Genomic DNA, 24,253 nt, shown 5'->3' with positions numbered 1-24,253 from the left:
ATACTGAGCAGATTGTAAAAGCTTTTATTTTGTCCTTTTAATTATTTTGATGCTGGACTCATGGAAAACCCCATATGTCCGATCAATGATTCCTGTCCTAGTATTTACATGTAAATAAATAAAACTAGCACTTATGTTACACATATATAAAAATAAATATTGAAATCTAATTTTGCAGCATTGTTAAAATTAAATATATTCCTTGTCTTCTTTCTACAAATTTTTTTTACAAAAGAAAAGAATTGTTTACTATGTAAACAATGTATTAACACTGGAAAATATTCAACGGCGATTTTCATTCAACTTCCATTACTTAATCGACGACTAATTCGTAAAATATTATCTATACCGTTTTATTAATATTAATAATTTTGTCTTAAACAATTTATCGGTTGAATCACCGGTACAGTTAATCGGAATTTGATTGAAGTCATCTTAGAGTAGTAGATGTATTACGTCATGTTATTTTGACTAGTTTAAATAAGTATTAAAACTAAAACCATTTCCAACAAATAAATAATTTTCGTGTTATATTACGTAAAATAGTTTTACACTGATAGGGTGTTACGTCTCGTCGAGGGCACGTCATTTCGTAACAATAGTAAAAGTAGAAAACGATTACGTCACGTCTTTTTTCAATGACATTTTAAAAGCTAAACTTTTCGGATCGCCAAGTATGGACAGAGCAGTTTGCCCCGCGTAATTCGCAATGTTCGCGACAGCACCGGAATTTAACAATACTTGCGTCACCGACGTATGACTATTGTCTATTGCGTGAAACAATGCCGTCCGTCCCGATTTCATATCCTTCAGATCTACAGCCGCACCGGCTGATATAAGTGCCTTGACTCCTTCCAAATTACCGTGTATACTGCAATAATGTATCGCCGCGAGACCTTAAGAGACAACAGATGACGTTAATGACGGTGACCAGTTCTACAAAATTTCACTTGCATATACATATACATACATACATATGTATATATATATATATATATATATATATATATATATATATATATATATATATATATATATATATATATATATATATATATGTATATATATATATGTATATAATAATCTTACCGTCCGAATCAATTTGATCGAGTAAATCCGAATTCGAGACCCGGCTAACGAGCATCGGCAACATCGGTGACGATTGTTTGCTGGCTATAATCACTGCCGATTCGTGTATGGATCTTGATATCACCGGCTGTGCTCCGGCATCGAGTAAGAGCTTCACTATCTCGCTGCACGCGTCATACTTGATCGCCAATTCCAAACTCGTCTGCGGAGCATGCAAAACATATTATGTATGTCTTTTAAAATTAGATAAAATTAAATGCGAGAAAGATTAGATAAAGGAAATAAATTAAATTACCACTCCATCCTCAGTTGATATATCGACGCTTTGTTTACAGTGCTGAAGTACTATTAATTGTCTCCGAACGAGATAGACGTTATCGCTGACGACGGCGTTATGTATATTCAACATGCCATTTTGATCGTATTCCTTAACACGTTCAAAGTCTCTTTGCAGATTCTCCAGAAGGCTGTTACATCTTACTCTCGTCATCGATAAGGTCTCCTTCATTTTAAGGGCATCTGTATCCTCCTTCCAAAATTCTTCCACAAAACTATCTACGTCGAATGGTCTCTCTTGCTCGTTTACATCAGGGTCTTTGGATACGAAATTATTATTAGAGTGCGGATCGTCCGCCAATCGATTTTCATTGTCGGGCATATCTTGAAGAGTAACCTGATCTAGCCTGTGAACGTCTTCCAAATCTTTGTTTATCAATATAAAGGAATTAGGATCGAGCAGGCCAAACACCGTGGTCTGCACCTGCGTGTCGTGCACGGCTTTGTGATCCTCCGGCGGACGTATCGGGACGTATCTCTCGATTCCGATGCCGCAGTCGGCCAGGGCCTTCAACGCCAGCTCGCGCAGCTCATTGTCCTTCACGCTATCCATCGCTTTTTTTATAATACTCAATCGATCCGATAAGTCTTCCCGAGGTGAATTCTCATCCTGTACATTTGATTGTACAGCGTCTGTAATTTGTTGTGGAGTATCCCTCGCGTGATCGTCGACAACCAGATGATCATTTCGAGATTCTGCCTTCGAACCTTCGTTTTGCGTATCGTCACACTGTGTCTCGCGTCCAACTGTATCGAGATCTGGGACGTTCGTGACATTTTTTGTATTTGCCTGCGTCGAAACTTCATTCTGATTAGAGAAAAGTGTTTTATTATTAGGTATAACTGTCATAACATTTTGTATATTTACCTCGGGCACTTGACTCTTAGGAACTACATCAGACTTAGCTTGAAGTGAATTACTTTTATGTTGCGACTTGTGCGAGACTTCATTACTGTTGAAATTTTCTCTACTGTTAGCACGTAAGCCGTCGTCATTTAAATTCTTATCAATCTGATTGTATTTCTGTCCAAGTCTCGCACTCCTCGAAGGCCTAACCATTTTCCAACCATTTTCCGTGTTTACAGCAGCATATATACGTTTTTTCTTACTTGGTTTAAAACTTTTGTCAGACAGCGGTGCGTCATTCTTATCGCTAGAATTTCTCGCGAGTCTCTCACTCTTTGCGAGACACGGTGATTTGACAAGTTCTTTATGAGATCGTGATTTTATAGCTGAAAAAACCTTGGTATTCTCAGCAGCAGTTTCTTGAATTCTTGTACAATTACGAACGTCTGTATCGCTTGTTCCACGGTGTATTACTACATACTTATGATTACTGCTATCAGTTTGACACACAGAACGTTTGGAACTTATCCCATTCGTAGAAGGTGCCTTGGCATTAATTGGTATTAATTTAGTATTAATATTAATATTACTATTAAGTGTCTGTTTTTTCACCTTATCTTCCGTACCTTGATCATTCAAGAGTATTATGTTCATCGGTTGGATCTTAGATTGCTGCTGATGCAACCCACTTCCGTTATCAACGCAAGAAATAATACTCCTGCCGCAAGACAGCTGTGTCCAATTTTTCTTTGGAATGTTTTCGATGCTCTGCGGAAGTATCCTCTGTGGAAACATTGGATGCGGGATCGGAGTCAGCGTGAGTAACTTTTTAACAGGCTTGAGCTTGGCGATGGTAATCGTGCTCCCTTGCAGCTCGGCGGGTTTCAGCTTCACGTTGAACTCACCCAGATCTCTCCCTTTCGGAGACAGGATTCTCAGCTTCTGCAGATTATAGGGAACTCGGACATCCGTCTTGGGACCGGATGCTGACACAATCACATTCGACGAGAGAGGCTTGACACCTATACCGCTCTTCAGAGCCTGTTCCATCGTGCTGGGGAACTGCTGCGGCAGCTCGAATTCCCGTATACATTCCAGCGGCCGCTGGAATTTCTGTTCGCACTCCAGCGGCCGCTGTTTGCCCTCCTCCGTCAGCGTGCGCTTTTTCTTCGCCGGCGGGGGGAATTCCGCCGGAATGTCCATTTACATGCGCGAGCCTCAAAACGTCGACATAAAGACCTCTCTCCGGCTTCGCGCCACTTCTCTCGATCCCGCGGTAAAATCCCCCTCGGATGTCGGGGATATAACCTGTGTCAAATAAATGATGCTTAAAAAGTGGGAAATTACCTTTTCTTAGATAATAAAATACACATACAATTCAACGAACTCAATCGCAAAGAATGATTTGCCAAGATCAAGTTGCATATGCATATGCAACAATAAATGGAGCAGGAATCACTGCTACGAGGGGAGATCCCTGGGCCATCCCCTTAAATCGACAACCTCCTGCGATCGGCGGACTGCGCTCCGGCAAGATTCTTCCGCGCGTGTGCAGCGCTCGAAAACGAGCATTTCCGAATTAAGGTACTATTGCATTATATGTACAAATACAATTATTCAAGCGTATTGATTGGCTACGAGATAAAGACTTGAAAACTTTTCCATCTTGTGACCAATCAACACGCTTGAAAAATTTGTGGCGCGACGAATGAAATACCGCGTTCGGCGTCCGACGTAGTACGACGATCCGACGTCCAATAAGAGAATTCTATTGTCTAGGAACAAAAAAATCATTAACTAGAAATTTTAGAAAACAAATTTTCCTATTGGATATCAAGGTCGGCAAATGGACGGCGCAAAGTTTGGATATCGAACATATTTGTGCGTCGGACGGCCGGTGTGGAGGATCCTCCATTAGAAATATCTAGATATTTGTGCGCAGGGACTGCTTCGTTTCAATGATTTTTGGAACGCATTCGGTACTTTTTAAAATTGTTATATAAAACGCATACCAGCAGTCGGAAGAAAAATGTAATGAAAATTATCTTATTATTCTGTATTATTCTGTATATAATATTATAATTGTCAAGAACTTCATAATATACACCATATACACACTGCTTCCAATTGATGTATCACACATCTTCTAAGAAGCTATTTTACATTTTGATTTAGTCACAAATTTTTACAATTTGCCTGCGTACATATTTTTTTATTACACAGTACCACAGCCAAAATAATTATTGAATTTCGCTGTTGGATTATGTTGGGTGAGTGCTTCCATAGCACGCTGATACTAATTGTTCGTTTACGTTACATCAAAATGCCTTTTTTTTATTTTTTTATTTTTTTTATTTAATTTAATGGTTGGCCATTTTTTTAAGCTACTTTTAGAACCAAATTCGGCTTTATTTTAAAACATAATTATGAAATAATGACATTTTAACAAAAGTTTAACTTTCTGAACATTTTTACTGAAAAGTAATGAAATAAAATCAATTACATTTTCAAAAAAAATTGAAGAAGGAATAGTTGTGGAAATTAGTGTTTATTTTTCTTAGCGGCAGTTTAAGGTAGTTCGATGATGAACAACTTTTGCCAAAAGTGATAGTTTTTATTTTTTATATCGAAAAAAGGAACGCTCCCCTGAATCGATTAAGCCCAGAAAAAAGATAATTCACCGTCCCGTTCTCAAGATATTTAATTTTTTCAAACGACATTCTTGTGTGTATACATTACAAAATATTGTTATCTGTCATCATATTCGCCATTATTTATTACCCCATTTGCTTTATCTAATCAATGTTAATTCATTACCCTTTTTATCAGTTTGTGCTTAATTTTTATTTCCAAAAATTTCTTTGTTTTCTCATCAATCGGCATTCAATTTATAATTTTTTTTGTAACGAATTAAGCATATCGAACTCGAGATCGACTCTTATATGTACACAACCTCGACCTCAGTATGTTTCTTTATAAAACATTATAAATTGGTCTCGGTATGTTTATTGATAAATTATAAATGTATACCTGTAACTATAAATACTCTGCCCACATGTGTGAAGATTTGCCGAGCGAGCGTCTTTTGAAACCGCCGGAAATTTATATAAAGTTCAGCCAAAAAATTAACTCCACATAAGTCGCCGGCAATCTGCAACGTGCTTTCAAAATTCTCAAACGCCGTGCGGCAGCTTTCATCGATAAATTTGGCTTCAACAAACAAATTTCTTCTTGGACCAAGCTCCGCCTTCTCTAGTAATCACACAGCAATAATATAACTATATATACCCCATAAGCCGGTATTGGTCTCGTTTGAACGAATTCATATATGGCTTGGCCTTGAGTTTCAGATACATTTTCCAACGTTGCGATTCTAGATTTCAATGCCGAAGAATTTTACAGTATTAACGTTGCGTTATAAGTTGTAATTTTAAAATTCCTCGGTACTAAAATCTATAAGAAATAAAAAAACGTATGAGAAATACGCTCCTCCGTGAAAGGAATATCTTCAGTCCAATAGCATAATGTGTATAACGGTGACCGAGTAACAAAATCTCTGACGTTTATTATATCCAGACCGTTGTTAATAATTAATAAATCAAAAAATTGTAATTTAATATGAATAAATAAGGAACTCTCTACTCACTACTGCGTCAGCTGTAAGTTTTCTTTCTACAGTCAAAATCGCTTTTTATTCTAGAACTTTTGGACCAAAGTCCACATTCAATTCTAAATGGGTATGGGTTACACGCGCAAATTCTAATAATTAGAGAGGTACAGAAATTTAAAAAATATATAATTAATAAGTGGTAATATACAAATGTAGTACGTATAAATATATGACAAAAACAGTATATTGTAATTAAAATTATCATAATCATTGTGCGTACGGTATTATTTATATATTTGTAATACACGCAAATAATTTTCAAAATTTTATGCGAACACATTTTATATATTTAAGAAGATTTGCACAAGGGAGAGATTGTAAGTTAATTAACGCGAAATAGTAATCTAATTTTGGAAAATTTTTAATTCTAATAAAGATACGTGTGTTAAAAGTATATGTGAGACAGGGGAAAAGTAGTTTCATCTTTCGAAATCTTTTTAAATGAATTGTGCTAACATTTGTCATTCTATATATTCTTGAAAAAGAATAATAAATAAGAATATTTTAAATGTTTTATATTATATTTATGTAGCTAATTAAACAATTAAAGTATGGATCATTAGAATTGTTGAAAGAATTTTCATTTTAGAAGAGTCACGCGCTATAGCTCCTTATAATCCTCTGTAATGGACCGTTATAAAATGATAGCAGTTACAGTATCGCTTTTTTGCACATATTTTCCTTTGTCTGGCAACATTGTCGGTTGATTAGAATACCGGATAGCCGAAGAGGCTGTGACTTTCAGCTAGTATATAAAAGATTGAATGTGTGTGAGACAAAACGAGGGATTGTTTATTTTGGTTACACCTATAAGGATTTCAGATGTTTTATATGAAACAACCTGTACTTCATTTTATTTATACGAGAAAAAATTTAACGAAATGTTCATGCAAAGATAAATTTATTTATCGATTATTAACAAATTATTTATATATTATTTTATATAATTAATTTTTTTCACAAATTTTTTTTTTTTTTTTTTAAATATTTTTAACGATCCAATAAGAATCGTCATCATATCCTGTTGCGCACCAACTCGTTTTCAATCTTTAGACCTGTAATTCACAGACAAAATAAACAACTTTTTAAATTTTAGTCAAGTTATCCGGCAAAATATGTATGATATAAAAATTTTTACATTTCTTCGATAAATTGTACAACACACACACACACATTTGTTATATAGTCTAAATAAATTACTTTGTATGTCAGTTAATATTGACTTACTTTATAAAAAGAAAAGATGATTTGGTTGTTAATGTCAATATTTATAGATGCAGAATTGAATTAATGTTTTCCTGAGTTTCATGAAAGAACTTTTTCTGGTTCCGTCTATATGTTTCGATCGTTATTAGACGTATTTCTTTCCATTCGTATAAATCTTTAAATATAGAACACGCATACTTTGGCGTAGAAAAGCGAATGGCGAAATTCAAGGCGGTATCGACTATAGGTTCCCATCGATTTTTGATACACAAACGTATCCAACGGAACCTGAGAAATAGGTGCATGTTACATTACGCAAATGTGAATCAGTCTAAACGCGGATATACTCCATATTTACCGTATTTCATAACTGTGGGCATGGGACTCAAAATAATTTGACATTAAATTTATCTTGATCACGGTCAGGCCGACAGACGAATCATATAGGTATTTTAAAAATTCTATTTTCTCAATATCAGAATAAGAGTTTACTTCTACGAATTTACGAGGTATATTTTCGGCATTATCATCCAATCTCATCCATTCTTCCGCTAAATTGGAACATGCTGTTTCCAACGCGGTTATTGAAATGTCTGGAATAAGTGGTTCTGTGCAAAAAAAGTGTATGCTCCAATCAAAAGAAGTTATTATCATCTAAAACAACACAAAAATGATTATTTCTAATACTACAAATATAAATACTGATAAAACCATAATTTATTTGAGTAAAAATTTCGTCACCTTTTCTTTATTACAAAAATTAGCACCGTAATCAATCAAGCTTATTACCCAATGTGTGTTTATACTTTTGTGTAGAAAAGTATGAAAATATAATTTAAGATATTTTCCGAATATCGATGGTCCTAATTCACGCTCTAACTGTTCCAAGAGCATACATCCCACTTCATAAGGCACACATTCCATCAGATAATTAGGCGAAATATTTCCCAATCTGGGTATTAAACTTTGTAATATACCGATATCCTTGTATCCTTCAATCTATAATACATTTTCGCTAATAATATATAGTAGGAATACCCCAAAACGTGCAATGTGTGTATGTGTGTGTGAGAGAGAAAGAGTATTAATTGTGTGTATATTATACAAAATATTATTATCTGGCATCATAATCGACCATTATTTATTACTTTATTTGTTTTATCTGTAATAAAAGTTAATACTTTACCCTTTTTACCAGTTTGCGGTCCATTTTCATTCGTAAAAATTCCTTTTTTTTCTCATCAATCGGCATGTTGTTTATAAATTTTTTGCAAATAAACATACCAATACTCTTATTCAACCACATGTGATTATAATTTACAACAATATACTCTGTCCACAAGTGTGAGATTTGCTGAGCAAGTGAATTGACCAAAGAGATATCTCCGCGAAGTAAAAATGGCGATACAAATATCACGTTTAGACATTGTACTGTGAAATACTTTGGCGAGATAGTTGGTGGAAGCACGCATATATTTTGTTTAGCTAGAGATTTTAATGTATATAATAACAAAAGAATAATAAATTAATAATAAATTAATAATAAATAATAAAAATAAATAAATAAATAAATAATAAATAAAATAAGTAACAAATAAAAAAGAAGAGAATTTATAATCTACAAAAATAAAACTTTATTGTGTGTGTGTGTGTGTGTGTGTGTGTTTTATTAAGTTGGTAAATATATGTAATTTAGTTGATGTTTTTTACCCAAAGAAAATCCACATAAGTAATCGGTAATCTGCAACATGCTTTCAAAATTCTCAAACGTCGTGCGGCTTTCATCGATAAATTTGGATTCAGCAAACACATTGCTTCTTGGACCAAGTCTCGCCTTCTCCAGTGATCCCACAGCAATAAATACCCCGTAAGCCGGTGTTAGACTCCTTTGAACGAATTTATGTATGACTTGGTCTTGAGTTTCAAATACATGTTTCAAATTTGCGGACATTATAACTCTAAAATTCTTTGGTGTTGAAATCTAGAAATAAGAATTTAAGACATATGAAAAATATACATAAAAAAAATAAATATATACCGTTTAATTTAATTTTTGCCAAAACAGCTTAAAAGAACATGTAAACATATATATATGTATATAGATATAAATCAATTATTATAAATATAGATACATATATGCATATTTTCAAACATATTGAAATTAATTTGATTTACATACATAACAATTTCTTTCCAAACTTTTCGTTACTTTATGAATTGTATTAATAATAATCGTGTTACTGTGTTTATATGTATAAAATTAACGAGTAAAGAATCCATATAAATACCGTCTATGTATAAATTCTTACCTTAGCAGAATACTGAGTTTTGACAGATGGTGTGTCTTGGCATGGGAACATGGCTCTTGCATATGTATACTAAAAGATTTGAAATCTATATTAAACGTACGTTGATCAAGATAAATTGATTTGTTTATTTATCTATTTAACTGTAAGTTTACCTTGGGGTTAGACAATAGGAAAGGATATTTGCCATCGGCAGTTTGCTCAGGTGTTAGCCAAATTAGTGCACGTGAATGTTCACTTGTTTGGTATTCAATCTCTATTTTATATTTTACACGATACATTTCTGGCAACTCTATCTTAAATATACTTCCGCGAGAACAATCAGGTCCAATATCATAACATAACGGTAACCCAGTATGCAAATCTGTGACTTTTTTTATATCAAGATTGCAGCTATCCAGAAACTATAATTATTCGGCATTATTATACATATCAATAACAAATCAAAATTTTTGCTGAATGTAAAAAAAAAAAACATCTCACTACTTATACTCACAACAGTCCCTGCATCTAACCGTTCTTTTATTATAGTCAAAATCGCTTTCCCTTTAAGAACTTTGTGTTTAAAATCCACATTCAACTCTAAATGGGTATGGCTTACACGCGCAAGTTCTAATAATTAGACAGGTATAGAAATATAAAAAATATATAAGTTAATATTGGTAACAAAATTGGTAATATAGAAATGTAATGTACATGACAAAAGTACATGACAAAAACGATATATTGTAATTAAAATTAATATATGATAATTGCGTACGGTATATTATTTACGCGAGACACTATACCGTGTTTCTTGATGTACGTAAATAATTTTCAAGTCTTTATGCTAACACCAGTTTATGCACTTGACAATATTGTAAGTTAATTAACGTCGCGAAATAGCAATCTTATTTTGAAAATTGTTAATTTCTAAAGACACGTATATTAAATGTATGTATGTACAACGGGAAGAGAATCTCGTCTTCCCAAATGAATTGTGCTAACATTTGTCATTTCATTCTATATTCTTAATAAAAAAGAATAAATAGAAACACTTTAAATGCTTTACGTCATTTTCATGTAGCTTAATTAAATAATTAAAGTACCTGGTAGCGCACAGCTGTATGGATCATCATTTGTTGAAAGAATATCCATGTTAGAAGAGTCACACTCTACACAGCTCCTTATAATCTTCTGTAACGGACCGTTGTAAACTGACAGCAGTTATAGTTCTACCTTTGCTCATGTTTTCCTTTGTCTGGCAACGTCGTCTGTTTATTAGAGTACCGCGGATAGCCGAAGAGGCCGTGACTTTCAGCCACTAATATATGAAAGACTGAATATATATGAGACAAATCAAGGGATTGTTTACTTCGGTTACACTCTTACTAGGCTTTATTTTTGTATTTATTCGTTTAAAATTTAAATATTGAAATATAATACTACAGCATATAGTCGAGATGTTAGATTTGCAGTTGAACAATTTTGACATGAGAATCGTGGAAATAATAGCGGAAGAAAAGACGATTTTGAAATGACGCGTTTAAATAAAAATAAGAAAGAAATAAATAAAAATAATGTCCTCTTTATTTGGAAAATGAATTTGTAACTCAAGACCAAGCCACATATATAAATTTGTTCAAACCGAATTAATCCCGGCTTATAGGGTTGTTATTGCTGCGGGATCACTAGAGAAAGCAGTGCTTAGGCCAAGATGCAATTTGTTTGCTGAATATTATTTGGTCAGAGGATTACAGAGAAAACCCTATTTTGACGTAACGGTTAATCGTTTTTGAAATATTTTATTAATTTTAATTAATATGCTATTAAAGTTTTGTAAATATAGTATTCAGTATTCACATAATTAACATATGAAAACTGTTTTCATGACATACGACGCACTCACATATACCTATCCTTAGTCTCTAAAGTATACAGTATTGTGTATGTGTGTGTGCAACTGCATAAATTTCAACTTTTTATAATTAGCAAAATATCTGTAATCTAATTATTGTAATAAATGTGATAGGAATAGCTAGGGAATGGTAAAAGATTAAAACTCTGAATATTGCAGTTTAAAAACCTTTATTTATTATAAATTTTCTGCGTTACCCCAATTACTAAAAATGCATTGTTCATTATTTTTAGTAATTTACTGATTTGCATGCGCGACTTAACACAAAAGAAACGGACCATGATTTGTATAAGAACCTATCTATTTGCATAGTTATTATGACATATACACCATTCACTAAATTACTAATCACTGGGGTGACTTAATTTTTATTTCAATTGGTCGAGGTGTTGTGAGATGCTTACTGGATTTTTTAAAAAAACTTTTGTTATTGCCAAAAATATTAAATTCTTATAAATCGTATCCATATATTATTTCTGGAAAAAGAATGTTTTTCGAATGCCAATTAGACGTAGACAAATTATAATAAAACAAAAAGATATTTTAATTTGTTGGGATTCTAAAAAGAAAATTATAAAATCAAGCTATTAAACGTGCAATATGTCGCAATAACATTTTATCACTATTATTTATCGCGTAATAATACAATAAATTTATAACATGATTTTGTAACATGATTCTAACATGATAATATTCTACTACTGCGTTTTTGTATAAATATGGTTGCTCAGGAAACAATTATTGCGATGTCATTACTCAATATATTTTAAGAATCTTTGTACATATTGATAAGATTCTTCCATGTGTCGATTACATATCGCGTATTTACAAATCTGAATCGTATCAGAGCGCAGAGAGATTTCGACTTCTTCTATTATATAATATGTTACACAAAGTTACTAAGACCACGGGCAGTCACTTATGCGGGCTATTATGCGCTCGCACTAATATTTGGTCTGTTTTTTATTGCTGCACTGCTGAAATAGTGCAATAAGTTATAGCGTAATCGTGGTCGATTTGCCGAAGTAACGTTATGAATCGCTCTCGGGTCGCTGAAACCCGGCCTAGTCGATTACACTATTAGAGTGGGACAAGTATATTTTATTTCACTCTAACTTACTGCACTAGTTCAGCAGTGCAGCAATAAAAAACAGACCTAATACTCGACGATTCGTGAATTCAGTACTTCAATCGGCAATCAATTTCCCGAATAAAACTGTAGGAATCTGCCATGTATGTTCACTATTTTACGAGACGAGATCTCTAAATACTCATCTACCATCCATTCGATCGCGAATCGCGTCAAAGGTTCGCTTTACGTGCGATATGGTGCTCAACTTTGATATTCCGTTTAATACGCTCATTTTTCCTTATTTAGCGCTTGAATAAATTCCTCTAGTTTCTCTTGAATCTGCCTGACCCGTTCTGAAAATAAAAATGCTAATTAGCGGCGCAATTTAGCAGAAATAAAATATTCAAATATTCAATACTGATCACATATTTATTTATTACTTTTATATTTAAATTATATAATTTAATAAAATAATGACATAATTATTTACTATATTAGAAACATATTTCTAAATTAATTTCAGAGACTTTTATAAATTATGCGAATAGTTAGTGATATAGAGATATTTCTCTGCAATACATACTGAGTTCCTCTGCTAATGTGACTCGTCTGCCTGTGAGTAGCTTTTGTTTAATCTCGTTATCTTGACTGTAATCCTCAAGGACCTCCTTGATCTCTTTGTCCAATCTACGAGCTTCTCTATTCATAATTTGTTGCCTAAGCGCGTTCGCGGTGACTTTCAGCATTTGCTGAATTCGCCAGAAGAGCACTACGTCGTTACATTCCATCTGAAAGAATCCTGTCTATAAAAATGTCCGATTCGAGCGGTCATGTAAATATACATTGTTTAAATTTCTTTTATTCCTTTCACGTACTTCATTTTCGTGCCCGGTATGGTACAGATAATATCCTTTTCTGCAATCGTACGCTCTCGCTAAACTCTGTTGTAGGAAAAATCTCCTATATACAGGATGCCATGTATCTCGAATAAATTCATTATCGATCTCTAATCCGTTTCTTTGTAAGTTCTTCCTAACAGCTGTGAGCTCATCGTGCGTCAAAGTAGGTGCGTGTTTCTGTAATCAAGAATACTGTAATCATACAATAAATGCAATAAAGCTTTATTTAACTGCAATTCTCTGTGTGCGCGTACTTTGTCGGCGTAAAGGATTTTATCCAGCTCGTTCTTGACCGCCGTACGTTTCTGCTGTTCTTCAGTTTGGTTCTGCCAATACATCCACCGTTCCTTGCGACTAGGCCCCAGCATATCGCGCAGAATCTGTTCTGTACTCTGCAACTTTTCCTTAACCGAGGTTTCTAGGAAACGTACTGCCTGGTCCCATTCACGTTTGTCGTTGACGCTTCTATCTTCCAAGATGTTAAGTTGGATAACGCGTAGCATTTCGGATGCCTGAGAAAAGAAATATGCCTTTTGATATCCCTAATTTATTAATACTATGACTTTTTATAAGAGAGAGAATAGAAAAGATGGAAATAAGCCGAAAAATGTTATTCACCTTCTCTTCCCACGAATGACGTCTCATTGCCTCGTTTACTACGGCGTTCTTGAGGTTGTCGAAAATATCGTCGTGATCCGAACCAAGTCGAGCTTGTGACATAAAATTCTGAAATTCCTGCTGCAAACATTCCCATCCACTTTCAACGCTACGCGCAGGCAGTTGTTGTTCTGCCCAATGCCTGAGCTTAATGTCGACAGTGGTATTGAACGTATCTGTAACAGAAAAACGTTACCTTTAGAGTAGAGAAAATTTTCCGTCTGTTCAATGGAGAAAGAACAATCTATCAATATATACTGTACTTGGATTTCCACTTTGAGCAGCAGGCAGATAAATATTCTCGAAAACGTGCATACTGACTTTGTCCCAATTTCGAGCCATCAGCACTTCCTCCCAGTGTCTCGGCGATACCTGGGACAAATTGACTATCTCGTCCAAAATTTCGCCCCGCGCCCTTTCGAAAAGCTCGTCTCTGTCCAGCTCTCTCAACCTAAATACGTAATAAGATAAGTTGACGAAACCAAAATAGCTTCTTTTAAATTGTTTACCTCGGAAAATTGTTCTTCCATTCCGTCTCCAAATTAAATCTCGTAGCTTTGAATGCGTCCGCTTGTTGTTCCACCGTTTCACGGACCATCTTCCAAAAGCATTCGGCTACCGCCAAGCTCAAGTTTTTGGTAGTCACTTGACCGGACATTGTTAGACTATCTCTGAATAATCAGAAGTTCATTAATAATCGCATTTAATGTCATCGCTCTCGAATACACTTTTGTCTAGACTTACTTGAAGAGTTTAGAATTTCTGAAGAACTGCTCCTCGTAATCCTTGATCGTTTGTATACTGTCGTCCTGTCTGCCACGACCAGTGACTACGGCGAAGTAGCCTAACGCCTTCATCGGAAATAGTTTGCCGGATAATATTTTGCGCAACCTTTCGGGATTAGTCAAATTCTCTTCCGCCATGTCAACCTGCCGTAAGAAAACAACAATTGCAGTGATATCTGCATCCATTAATTTTTTTTAGCAAAAAGAAAATAGCGTTTCGTACTTTTGTCAAAACGAAGATCGTTCTTTTGCCCGACGGATCCATTTGAGCTACGAGATCGGTCACGTTGCTTCTTTCCGCGTCGACGGAGCCGTCTTGTATGCAAAGAATGATTGCGTTAGGATTACTCATGTACTGTTGGCTCATTTGTCTGATTGCCTCGCGAGTGTCCTCCGCCATATCAACGGTTACTGTCTGTCTCAAAAAACAAAATTTTGTAAGTGGAATTTTCTTGAAAATTTATGATATAAAAGCATTATATACATACGCTAATAATACCAGGTAGATCGACTAGAACTATACGTTGAAGGCCCGGTCCTTTCACCGTCATAGAAATGACATCCGGGCTGACTGTTTTTCCATTCTTAACGCTATTCTTCATACGCAGTTCTACCTCCCGCCTGAGATCGGCCAACTCCGACTCTTTCGTGAGGTCGAATTCTCTGGAGCTATCTTTGAATTGTGCTACATGATAGGGACCTTCGCTCAATGTGACTTTAACTGGCGCTCTCGTCATCATTTCACCTCCACCTCTGTACAACCAAGATGATAATAATAATATTATTAATATTAAATAAGAATATAATAAATTAATGTAAATAATATTATTAATATATAACAGTATCAATATTCTTTATAATCAAATAGTATATATAAAAATAACATAAAATAAAGAAACAAGTACCTCGGAAATATCCTTGCTTGAGCAATCATTTCAAGCACGGATGTTTTACCAGAGCTTTGATCACCAACGACTACTACTCTAGGTAAATGATCAGCAGTGGAATAGGCACTATCGTAATCATTAAGCTCGTCCAAGACATCGCTGTACATATCGATTAATGACTTCTGTAAAGGACAAAAAGAGCGTGAAATACAATTAAAACAAGTTACATATGTTAACGCAATATGTGTGCAAGTTACCTTGATCTTTTTGTTGTTAAATTTCTGGCTCCCTCGTAGAAGTATCTGCTTGCGCAATTCTTTGTTCTCTCTTTCCAGTCTCTCTATTTCGCGTTGATACTTTAGTTGCATCTGCATCAGCTCGTCCTGCATGGCGTCCATCCTCTGTTGCGAAGATTCTTTAATGGGAAAAACAAGAAGACATTGTTGGAATGCCGAATAATTTTCGATCGTGAAGAAATCGTAAATGAATGACATGTACGTACGAGCTTTCTTACGTTCCTCCTCAGTATTATCACTAGCCAATGGACGTGCAAAGGCAACCACATTTTTGGACAACTGCTCTTTTGTTTCTGCTTAAAATAAGACAGCACGTATTTTTAATTCGAACAATTTTTAATTTGTTCTGTAAATGCAAGAAAGCTGGTATCAACTAACGTGATAAATTAATAAGACTATTTTACGTGCATAAGCAATTTTTTTGTATGACAAAATAAAACTAAAAAAAAAAAAAAAAAAAGAAGAAAAAAATAATGTTGCTTTGTATGCAAGCTAATGCAATATAATAAAGCAGCGAATAATGGCTCTGTCCCATTCAGTATTTGAAATGTGCGTCCATTGTCATTAGATTCTATATCTAATATGTAAATACAGCTTATTTGCCAGCAAAAATTTGCCACATTAATTAATTTTCAATTTTCAAGAAACCACTTTGTCTATAAAATGCTGAATGGACAGAATAAGGGTGAAATAATTTCAAAGTCTTTACACACCTGAATAAGTTTGTTTTGCTACCATTGAGATGGTATCAAATGCACCTGAACAGAACAGACCACGATAAATTAACAACATGCATGTGAAATAGTGCTCTGCGGTAATGAATTACATACCATTAAATTTACGTAAAATTCGCATTTTACAAGAATATAAATAAATTTCCTTTTGAAAACATAAATTTTCCAATCAAACTTTACAGATAATAGATAAAAATATATGTATCAATGTTAACACACAAATTGCTTTATCATGCTCATTTTTGCATACAAGCAATAAATTTAGATAAATGTTATAAGTGAACAAATCACAGCAATTAAAAGGAAAGAAGGAAATAGGAAAAAGAAACTAGGTATAATGGTATCAATTCATATCTCTTGATGATTAGGATTATTAGCAGGTAAGAAAATGTCAGGCAAATGGAGAAATATGTAACAAAGGGATAAACGGATAAAATAGGACATTTGGTAAATAATTATAGGTTCTTTGGAGTTACGTGATGTACAAATATATATCAAGAAATATAAAAAAATTCGTCAATAAACTCACTCTGTATCGAGCTATTCTCTTGGTCGCTATTTTGACTTTCTGCTGCCTTAATAGCGTCATCCAATCTTTGAGACAACCGATTCCTATACTCTTGATATTTAGCTACCCCAAACTCCTTTATACGTGGATCTGTTTGCATTTTGTCAATTTTTTCAAATCACAAATCGTTAACGCGTTTCGTTTTGCCTCACATATTCGCAGATCTGAACGATTATATATTCGTCCCGCTTACCGATCTCGATCTTGTCGGCCACATTGGTCCTCATCGTCATGAGTGACTCGCGGAAATCTTGCCATCGCTTTTCACTGGGCATCAGATTTTCTAGCCATCCCAGATCCGGCAATCCCTCCTTCCACTGTTCGTATTTCTGTACGAGCGATAAAATAATTATAATACTTAACGAGTACAATTACATTTTAACATTTCATAAAGTATAATGGACAGAACTGCAGGAATGGTGCCAATTGGGAAATGCAAAACTCCGTTACAAGAGACACATGAATTACATACAGTTCAATCGAATCATTTTGTGTAACATTTACCCTCTGCAAGGTAACGCCACCACCGACCGCACCTCCTAAGAGAATGTATCGAATTTTTAACGCTCCCCTTAATATCCTCGTTATCAACATTGCGTATCCACGATACGGATTTGCGAAGTAACGTAGTTGCGGCGATGCCAGCAGTGGTCTACAGTGTCTATTAAATTTTCCGGACATCAGCTTCCGCGTGGTGACAATCGTTATCGGATGCCTGGAGGTCCTGGAGACTAGTAAAATGCCATGACTGAAAAGAAACACACGTTGACTCAATTAGGGAGAAAAGGAGTCATAAATTATTCTGCGCAACAAAGATCATGCTGCTTAAAAAGATTCAAAGGACAGAGAAGTTTAGGAGGGAAGCATAAAGAAGGCAATGAAGTATAAATATAACTTGAAACGAATGACGATGATTAAAAAACGTGTCTTTTCACACGTGAATTCTAACGATGGGGTATTACGAGCTAACCTATTGGAGCGAGCGGCTGCTCCGTCGCAAGAAATATGAATTATATTAGATTAAATTGAATGATTTTGCGTAACGTACGAATTTAATGAGAGAACATTTCGTCGGTTCGTTTAATTTCAATAATATAATCACGTCTATCTCACCCGAATTTTCCACATACGATTTGCTCCATTTTATCGGAGTGTAATCGTCGCCCGTCGTTGTCGAATAACGGCGTTTATACGATAGGCGGCGGATAATTGTGAAATTTCACGTTCATGCGTGAAACGAGGTACGTGTGACGTAAGTCAGGAAATCAAAGGTGTAAAACGTCCTCGAGAAGCCGACGATCCCGGGCATTACATGCATCTCGATTCATCCACTTGCTCGGAAACGTAGCCCGCGGACGGCATGAGAGGCATTGATTGCCGCAAAATTGTCCCTCGTCCCTAGCCAATCTCGGAGTGATACCAATATACAACGAAAAAATTCCTGGACCGTAAACGGTCACTTCCGGGAAGTCGGAAGGCCCCGATTGGCCGTCGCGATATTCCCTAGCGTTCAAACAGCCATAAACGGTAGTGTTGCCGCGCCATTTAAATTTAAAAGGACATTTCTATGTGTGACGACACTGCTTGGACATTTAAAAAAAAAGAAACGTGCCAAATTTGAATTAGAGTAAAAAAATTGTGTAATTTAAAGAGAAAGATTTAATAATCAAATAAATAAAAAATTAATCTCTATGAAAAATCAGATATAATAAAATCATAAAATGATATATTTTTGATAGAGAAATACTACATTATTTATATTATTTATAGAACGCGCGATGCAAATTATTCTTTCGAATAAAAATATATCGAAACTTGTGCATTTAAATAAATCTTTCCTTTCTTATTTAAATAGAAAGACGAAATTGTCGAATAATTTTATTTTTCTTTGCAATCCTTATATTACAAAACATACTTTTCCAGACGCATTGAAAATATGCTCTATTTACATTGGGTCGTCGCCTAGTTTTGTGCTAAAGATTTCTTCTTTTTAATCTTTACAGAAATAATATTATAATTACTATTTCGCATAGGCTTTCGTATTATATATGTATATATATAATTATATATATAACATTATATATCATATTATACATATACAATATTTTATATATATATTATGATATATATACACATATATGATTATGGCAGTACATTTACATTTAAAGTCTATAACCGTTTGTTATTTTTTCTGTCACTTGCTTATAACATATACATTTTTTTTTCATAATATATGAAAATCTACATACTTATGTCTTATGTGCACGAGGCGAGTATGAAAGGAAAAGAAACTAATATTCGCGTTTCATGCATTAATAAAGCATATCCGTATCTCCGTGGACCGCGTGTCCACGTGGCTTCACGGCCGGCCGCGTACGCAAGCTTGCATGAGATCTAGAAAAATTCGTAAAAATAACGTGCAAAAGGTCAAGAAAGATTCCGCTCGTTCGTAGCGAGCGCTTAAGCCCCTCGAACGTGGTACTTTTGTCTCGAGACAACATTTTATCCGAGAAATTCTTTCTCTTCTTACTTCATTCATTGCGATATGTAAGAATACGTACGAACATGTAAGAATATGCAAGAATACGAAGAAATACGTTTTACGAATCACGAAAAAAGCTGGTAGAAGCTGTGGCTAAACTCGATTGGACCCGATTTCACGTTGTCCTTTTCCTAAATAAGCGACTGTGACTGGTTTCCCCCCGTTTCTTCACCTCACCCGTTTTCTCTCTCGCGGGAGACTCCCCTACGTACAACTAAACGTTACAAATGTCCTAGTATTGTCTAAGAGTGCTTTCTCACTTTCCGCTACTTTCTCACGTTCAGTCTATATCTTCCGGTATTTAGAAGAGCTCGAATTTCTTTTATTTATACAGCATATTTTTCTTAGAATGGCAACAGGGGAGGATAACTCTTCTAATCTCTAATCTCTAACGCCAAGCAATTATGTACATTTTACATCTTCTTTTTTTTTCTCCTTCACGCCTAAATCACTTCCACTCGCTCAACACACTCGCTAAGAAACATGAAGAAACGAAGAAACAAAGATCGAACGCAACAAATACTTTTTCATAGATCGCACTTGTCCACCACACACACTGCTTCTATTTACCCAGGCAGATCTACCACGAATAATCATGGAAGATACAGAACGTAATAAATTCTCATTAAAGAGAAACGTAGAGATGGTCTCCACTTTCTCGCCTCTCTTCACAGTTTTACATATTTATTCTATAATAGAGGGATGACGTAGTCTATCGCGCCTGTCGCGCGGATTTGATCCGCGGGTTTAATCGTGAAACACGTATCAAGAGGTGCTGTTCCGATGCTTCTTGCTCTTCGCCTTGCCGGGCTCGAATTCGTCCTCGCTCCTACGCCGCTTCTCCTTCAGCTGCTTCTCCATCGCCAGCATCGTTATCATCCGCTTGTGGGAGTCGCCCACTATCCATCCGTGCTGCTCCTGCCGATCGTCCTCCTCCTCCTCGAGCGCCGGGGTCGGCTCCGGCGCCTCCTCCTCGTCGCTCGAACTGGACCAATAGTATAGCTGAAGGGCAGCGGTGCGTTTCCGGCGGCCGATCGCAACCCCGACGCCTTCTTCGACCTTGTTCCACGACTTGGTGGTCTTTAGCTCCTCGTCGTCCGAGTCGCGCTTCCCGCTGGATGACCTGCGCTCCTTAGTGTCCTTGTTGCCCGTGGACGTCTTCTTGGATTTCTCCGCGGTTGGCTCCTTGCTCCTCTTACTCGTCGGGGTCTTTTCGTTCTCGGATTTGGAAACTTTCTTCGACTTCGCTGGCGATTTCGAGGGTCTCTTTCGTTTCGGTGAAGTTGACGGGTGGCCGTTGTTCTCCGTGTTACTCTCCGTAGTAGAGAAAGCGCGGTCCGATTTGTGATTGTCCTCTGAGCCGTCGAGTGAAGACTGACCCATGCACCACATGTCAATAAGTTCATCTCCAGTTTTTTTATGCTTTTCCTTCGTCGGAATCTTTCCGTTCTCAAATTTGGAAACTTTATTCGACTTTGCGGGCGATTTCGAGGGTTTCTTCCGTTTTGGTGAGGTTGACCGGTGGCCGTTGTTCTCCGTGTCACTCTCCGTAGTAGAGAAAGCGCGGTCCGATTTGTGATTGTCCTCTGAGCCGTCGAGTGAAAACTGACCCATGCACCACATGTCAATAAGTTCATCTCCAGTTTTTTTATGCTTTTCCTTCGTCTGATGTTTCTTTCTTTGAATCTGTTCGGAAACGGCTGTCACCATGGCATCGGTATTCGAGACAGTATCATCCACGCTGTGTGCGAGACTCTCTTTTCTCTTGCCGACCTCTCGAAGAATTTCCTCTTCGATCGCTTTCTGTTCCTTGGCAATCATCTGTTCGTGCTTCTTCTCGAGATACCTCTCCTTCCTCTTCTCCTTTGACTCCCTCTTCTTACGCGACTTGTCGTGATCGCTACCTTTCCTGCTGCTGTCTCTCACGTACAACTCCTCATCCGAGCTGCTTATTTCCGCTAGCAGACCTTGCTTGCCTATCGCGCACTTCCTTTGTCTTCTGGTCGGCTGAAATTCCAGGAGTATCCGCTCTTGCTCCTCTCGCAGTTTGTCTAACTGTTGTTGCTTTCGTTTTTTCGATTCCTGCACCTTTCTGCTGAGGAACACGTGAAGAGGAAGATTGTGGTCGGATTCTTTTTGCGGTTTCTCGTTGCTGGACAGTTTCTCGGGCAAAACCGGAACATCGTCGTCTGCTTCTTCCTTTTCATCTCGCATCTCTATAGGACTCAAACGTTTGTCCTCCATTTCCTCATTAATAACGCCATCGTTAAAAGCATCGTCCATAGTACCGTTGACGATATTGTTTTTCGCACGTACACTCTCAGCTTTCTGATCGAGATTCTCGTGCCGATCGAGGAGATCTAAAGCTTCTTCCAAGGAAATCAGTTCATTCTCCGTACAATCGTCTTTCGTGTTTGTGGAAGTAAGTTTCGTTTGCAAAGTTGCATCCAACGCATGCGTTTCAGCTCTGTTCTTCACTTCTTCGACGGTCGGCTCCTCGTTCTCTTCGATCTCTGTCTCCGCATCCGAGCTATCTTCTCTATACAAATCGTCCAGCTCAAACGTTCTCTCGTATTGATTATCCGCATCGTCATCGCTGTTCCTCGCCTCGTCGGTCATCTTCCTCTCGTCTATCACCAACGAATGATCCGACATTTCCGACTCTGATTTCGCGCCGTCGTGATCGTTCTTCATAGCATCTTTCTGTACCTGCACTTGATTCCAATCGCTTGCGATTTGATCCTCGTTGTCGAATTCGGATTCGTTGACCACGCGTCGATCGTCTGCCTCGTCGATGTTGACGTCAAACAATTTCTTCGGATCCTTTCTCGATTTTGACGAACGTTGCTCGTTCGCGATCGCGTAATCGACGTCGTCCCGCTCGTACTCGCTCTCGGACGACGTCGACAACTCCGCGAAGAGGTTCTGCTTGCCCTTCGAGCACGAGCGTTGACTCTTCGAAATGCCAACGCCGATGTCTTCCGTCTTAGCTGCCGTTCTGAACTCGTCCGAGCTGTCGTTCTCGTACCACGCGTTTCTCGCTCGCTTCTTCGAGCCTTTACCTCGTTTCTTGATCTTGCCGGATTGCTTGGAGCCCTGCTCTACGGGCCGTTTCACGCGTTGCTGCTTTCTTTCCACGAATTCGTCCATTGGTCCGGTAATCGGGTCGGCGACCCGCTGCTGCTGCTGCTGCTCCTCGCTCTGGAATGACTTCAGGGCGCCCTTCGTCTTTGGCGCAAACTTCTCGAGCTCCTGGAATTTACGGTTGATCATAGCGTCCAACTTCGTGTCCGTGGCATAATTCGCTTTGCCGTTTTCTAAGACGGCATTCAAATCCCCGTCGACATTCTTCATCCTCGACCAGTTGGTCTCGAAACTCTTCTCGACTTGGCTCCTGTAGGACAACACGCTACCCAGAGTGGGTGCCATTTGACTCTCCTCCTCGTCGAACTCGTACACGTCCTTTATCCTCTCCGACTCCCCTTTCCGGTCGAGAGAATCGCGACGTTTCTTCTTTTCTGCTAAACCGCCGTAGTGTTCGCTCCTACGAATCAGCGGGAACTCCGGCTGCTGCTGTTTCCTGTTCTTCTTCGACTTACGTTGCTTCTGCACGTTTAACTCAACGAGCGCAGCCTTCGAGCGTTCCTGCTCCTTTCTGTCATTTATCTCCTTCTTGCGCTCGAACAACTCCTTGATCGGATTCCTCGTCTTCTTCGTTAGCGAATTCCTTGACGTTACCGTCGAGTCCTTCGCCGGCCTCTTTGGGGAAATCGGGGTGTCTTTGGCCGCCACCGCCGCCGCTGCTGCAGCTGCAGCTGCCGCCGCGACCGCCGCCGCGACCATCTTCACCGACTGATGATTTCTGCTGCTGTTCGCGGTGTCCACCGGCGACGTGGAGGTCGGAGCTCGGGCGCAGGCCAATTCCGCCAGCAGCTTCATCGGAGCGGAACCGCTGCGGAATAAAATTGGTTTATAACAGCTTTATTAAATGAGATTGTTCATACATCGATAAACGATACAACGCGATTCATTATTAAACCTACGCGTAATCATGTGGTTAATTGCATCATAGAAAATATGGTCGCGTAGAGATGATTGTGATCATCTATTAAAAGCTATTGCATTCTTGATGGCTTGTTATACAAGTTTTAATTGGATTAACGACAATGAAAGAAACGAGCGAGAAATTATTTTTTAACGGTATTTTTAGTCAACGGTATATCGGTGAATAAAATATGAAATTGAAGAATGTGTATGTTTGTAAAGGGTTTAATACAGTAATTAGAGTTAATAATAAACGCGCATTGTGTTATTCGGTCAATCACCGCAGCGAATAAAGTCGAGTATAGCAAATAAACAAGAACATTCTATATCGTTATTGTACACACACACGCACACACGCACACACGCACACACGCGCACACACACACACACACGCACACAGTTATAATAATCTATATAT

The 24,253-nt window shown here is 37.2% G+C and overlaps 4 protein-coding genes across 12 annotated transcripts in view; all 4 read right to left on the bottom strand.

Annotated features, from left to right (window-relative positions):
* Nucleotides 1–235: 235 nt before the first annotated feature.
* On the bottom strand, nt 236–3,823 carry LOC143906171 (uncharacterized). Of its 3 annotated transcripts, none has more exons than XM_077422045.1 (5): nt 3,648–3,823; nt 2,294–3,580; nt 1,385–2,233; nt 1,090–1,291; nt 236–896 (listed from the first exon to the last, which is right to left on the bottom strand). In XM_077422045.1, the coding sequence occupies exons 2-5, from the start codon at nt 3,473–3,475 to the stop codon at nt 619–621; spliced, it is 2,511 nt and encodes an 836-aa protein (XP_077278171.1). In that variant the 5' UTR covers nt 3,476–3,580; nt 3,648–3,823; the 3' UTR covers nt 236–618. The 3 variants fall into 3 exon arrangements, with proteins under 3 accessions (XP_077278171.1, XP_077278180.1, XP_077278161.1); XM_077422054.1 differs by having other exon boundaries at nt 1,385–2,215; XM_077422035.1 differs by having other exon boundaries at nt 1,385–3,580; nt 3,648–3,822.
* Nucleotides 3,824–6,849: 3,026 nt separating this feature from the next.
* LOC143908366 (leukotriene A-4 hydrolase-like) lies at nt 6,850–10,708 on the bottom strand. Of its 2 annotated transcripts, none has more exons than XM_077426013.1 (10): nt 10,543–10,708; nt 9,951–10,066; nt 9,610–9,858; nt 9,458–9,526; nt 8,859–9,129; nt 8,335–8,633; nt 7,938–8,147; nt 7,507–7,802; nt 7,170–7,436; nt 6,850–6,997 (listed from the first exon to the last, which is right to left on the bottom strand). In XM_077426013.1, exons 1-9 carry the CDS (start codon nt 10,589–10,591, stop codon nt 7,211–7,213), a joined length of 1,785 nt encoding a protein of 594 aa, XP_077282139.1. In that variant the 5' UTR covers nt 10,592–10,708; the 3' UTR covers nt 6,850–6,997; nt 7,170–7,210. The 2 variants fall into 2 exon arrangements, with proteins under 2 accessions (XP_077282139.1, XP_077282130.1); XM_077426004.1 differs by having other exon boundaries at nt 7,890–8,147; nt 10,543–10,706.
* A 796-nt stretch (nt 10,709–11,504) lies between these two features.
* On the bottom strand, nt 11,505–18,622 carry Opa1 (Opa1 mitochondrial dynamin like GTPase). 6 transcript variants are annotated; one of them, XM_077421956.1, is made up of 18 exons: nt 18,363–18,622; nt 17,754–17,997; nt 17,443–17,578; nt 17,211–17,339; nt 16,661–16,705; nt 16,154–16,243; nt 15,909–16,066; nt 15,670–15,833; nt 15,253–15,517; nt 14,988–15,179; nt 14,724–14,908; nt 14,489–14,650; nt 14,243–14,430; nt 13,941–14,155; nt 13,577–13,834; nt 13,299–13,499; nt 13,007–13,211; nt 11,505–12,776 (listed from the first exon to the last, which is right to left on the bottom strand). In XM_077421956.1, the coding sequence occupies exons 1-18, from the start codon at nt 18,389–18,391 to the stop codon at nt 12,712–12,714; spliced, it is 2,931 nt and encodes a 976-aa protein (XP_077278082.1). In that variant the 5' UTR covers nt 18,392–18,622; the 3' UTR covers nt 11,505–12,711. The 6 variants fall into 6 exon arrangements, with proteins under 6 accessions (XP_077278082.1, XP_077278091.1, XP_077278122.1 ...); XM_077421965.1 differs by having other exon boundaries at nt 16,154–16,240; nt 18,363–18,621; XM_077421996.1 differs by lacking the exon at nt 16,154–16,243 and having other exon boundaries at nt 18,363–18,621.
* Nucleotides 18,623–19,092: 470 nt separating this feature from the next.
* LOC143907065 (uncharacterized) overlaps nt 19,093–24,253 on the bottom strand; it is a 40,394-nt gene continuing 35,233 nt past the window's right edge. Inside the window, exon 9 of the mRNA XM_077423582.1 lies at nt 19,093–23,743. Within this exon, the coding sequence (XP_077279708.1) occupies nt 20,557–23,743 (3,187 nt within the window). The 3' untranslated portion in view covers nt 19,093–20,556. The remainder of the gene's footprint in view (nt 23,744–24,253) is intronic.

The sequence above is a fragment of the Temnothorax americanus genome, unplaced genomic scaffold, assembly GCF_048541705.1.
Source record: "Temnothorax americanus isolate GAGA-0224 unplaced genomic scaffold, ASM4854170v1 Scaffold11, whole genome shotgun sequence".
Taxonomy (NCBI): domain Eukaryota; kingdom Metazoa; phylum Arthropoda; class Insecta; order Hymenoptera; family Formicidae; genus Temnothorax; species Temnothorax americanus.
Note: the sequence above shows the minus strand (reverse complement) of the source record. Positions and strands in the feature narration are given on the sequence as shown.

Bases quoted from the DNA above. Each gene is read 5' to 3' on its own strand.
- LOC143906171 (XM_077422035.1), bottom strand. From the start codon at position 3,475: ATGGACATTCCGGCGGAATTCCCCCCGCCGGCGAAGAAAAAGCGCACG. The intron at 1,292-1,384 runs GTAATTTAATTT...CATGCTCCGCAG, and splicing joins TATCAACTGAGGATGGAGTG to ACGAGTTTGGAATTGGCGAT. The intron at 897-1,089 runs GTAAGATTATTA...TTGTCTCTTAAG, and splicing joins CGATCAAATTGATTCGGACG to GTCTCGCGGCGATACATTAT.
- Opa1 (XM_077421956.1), bottom strand. From the start codon at position 18,391: ATGGAGCAAATCGTATGTGGAAAATTCGG. The intron at 15,834-15,908 runs GTAACTTGCACA...TGTCCTTTACAG, and splicing joins TTAACAACAAAAAGATCAAG to AAGTCATTAATCGATATGTA. The intron at 15,518-15,669 runs GTACTTGTTTCT...TTGGTTGTACAG, and splicing joins CAAGCAAGGATATTTCCGAG to AGGTGGAGGTGAAATGATGA.
- LOC143908366 (XM_077426004.1), bottom strand. From the start codon at position 10,591: ATGGATATTCTTTCAACAAATGATGATCCATACAGCTGTGCGCTACCA. The intron at 9,527-9,609 runs GTAAACTTACAG...CAAATCTTTTAG, and splicing joins TCCTATTGTCTAACCCCAAG to TATACATATGCAAGAGCCAT. The intron at 7,803-7,889 runs GTGACGAAATTT...GTGTTGTTTTAG, and splicing joins ATTTTTGTAATAAAGAAAAG to ATGATAATAACTTCTTTTGA.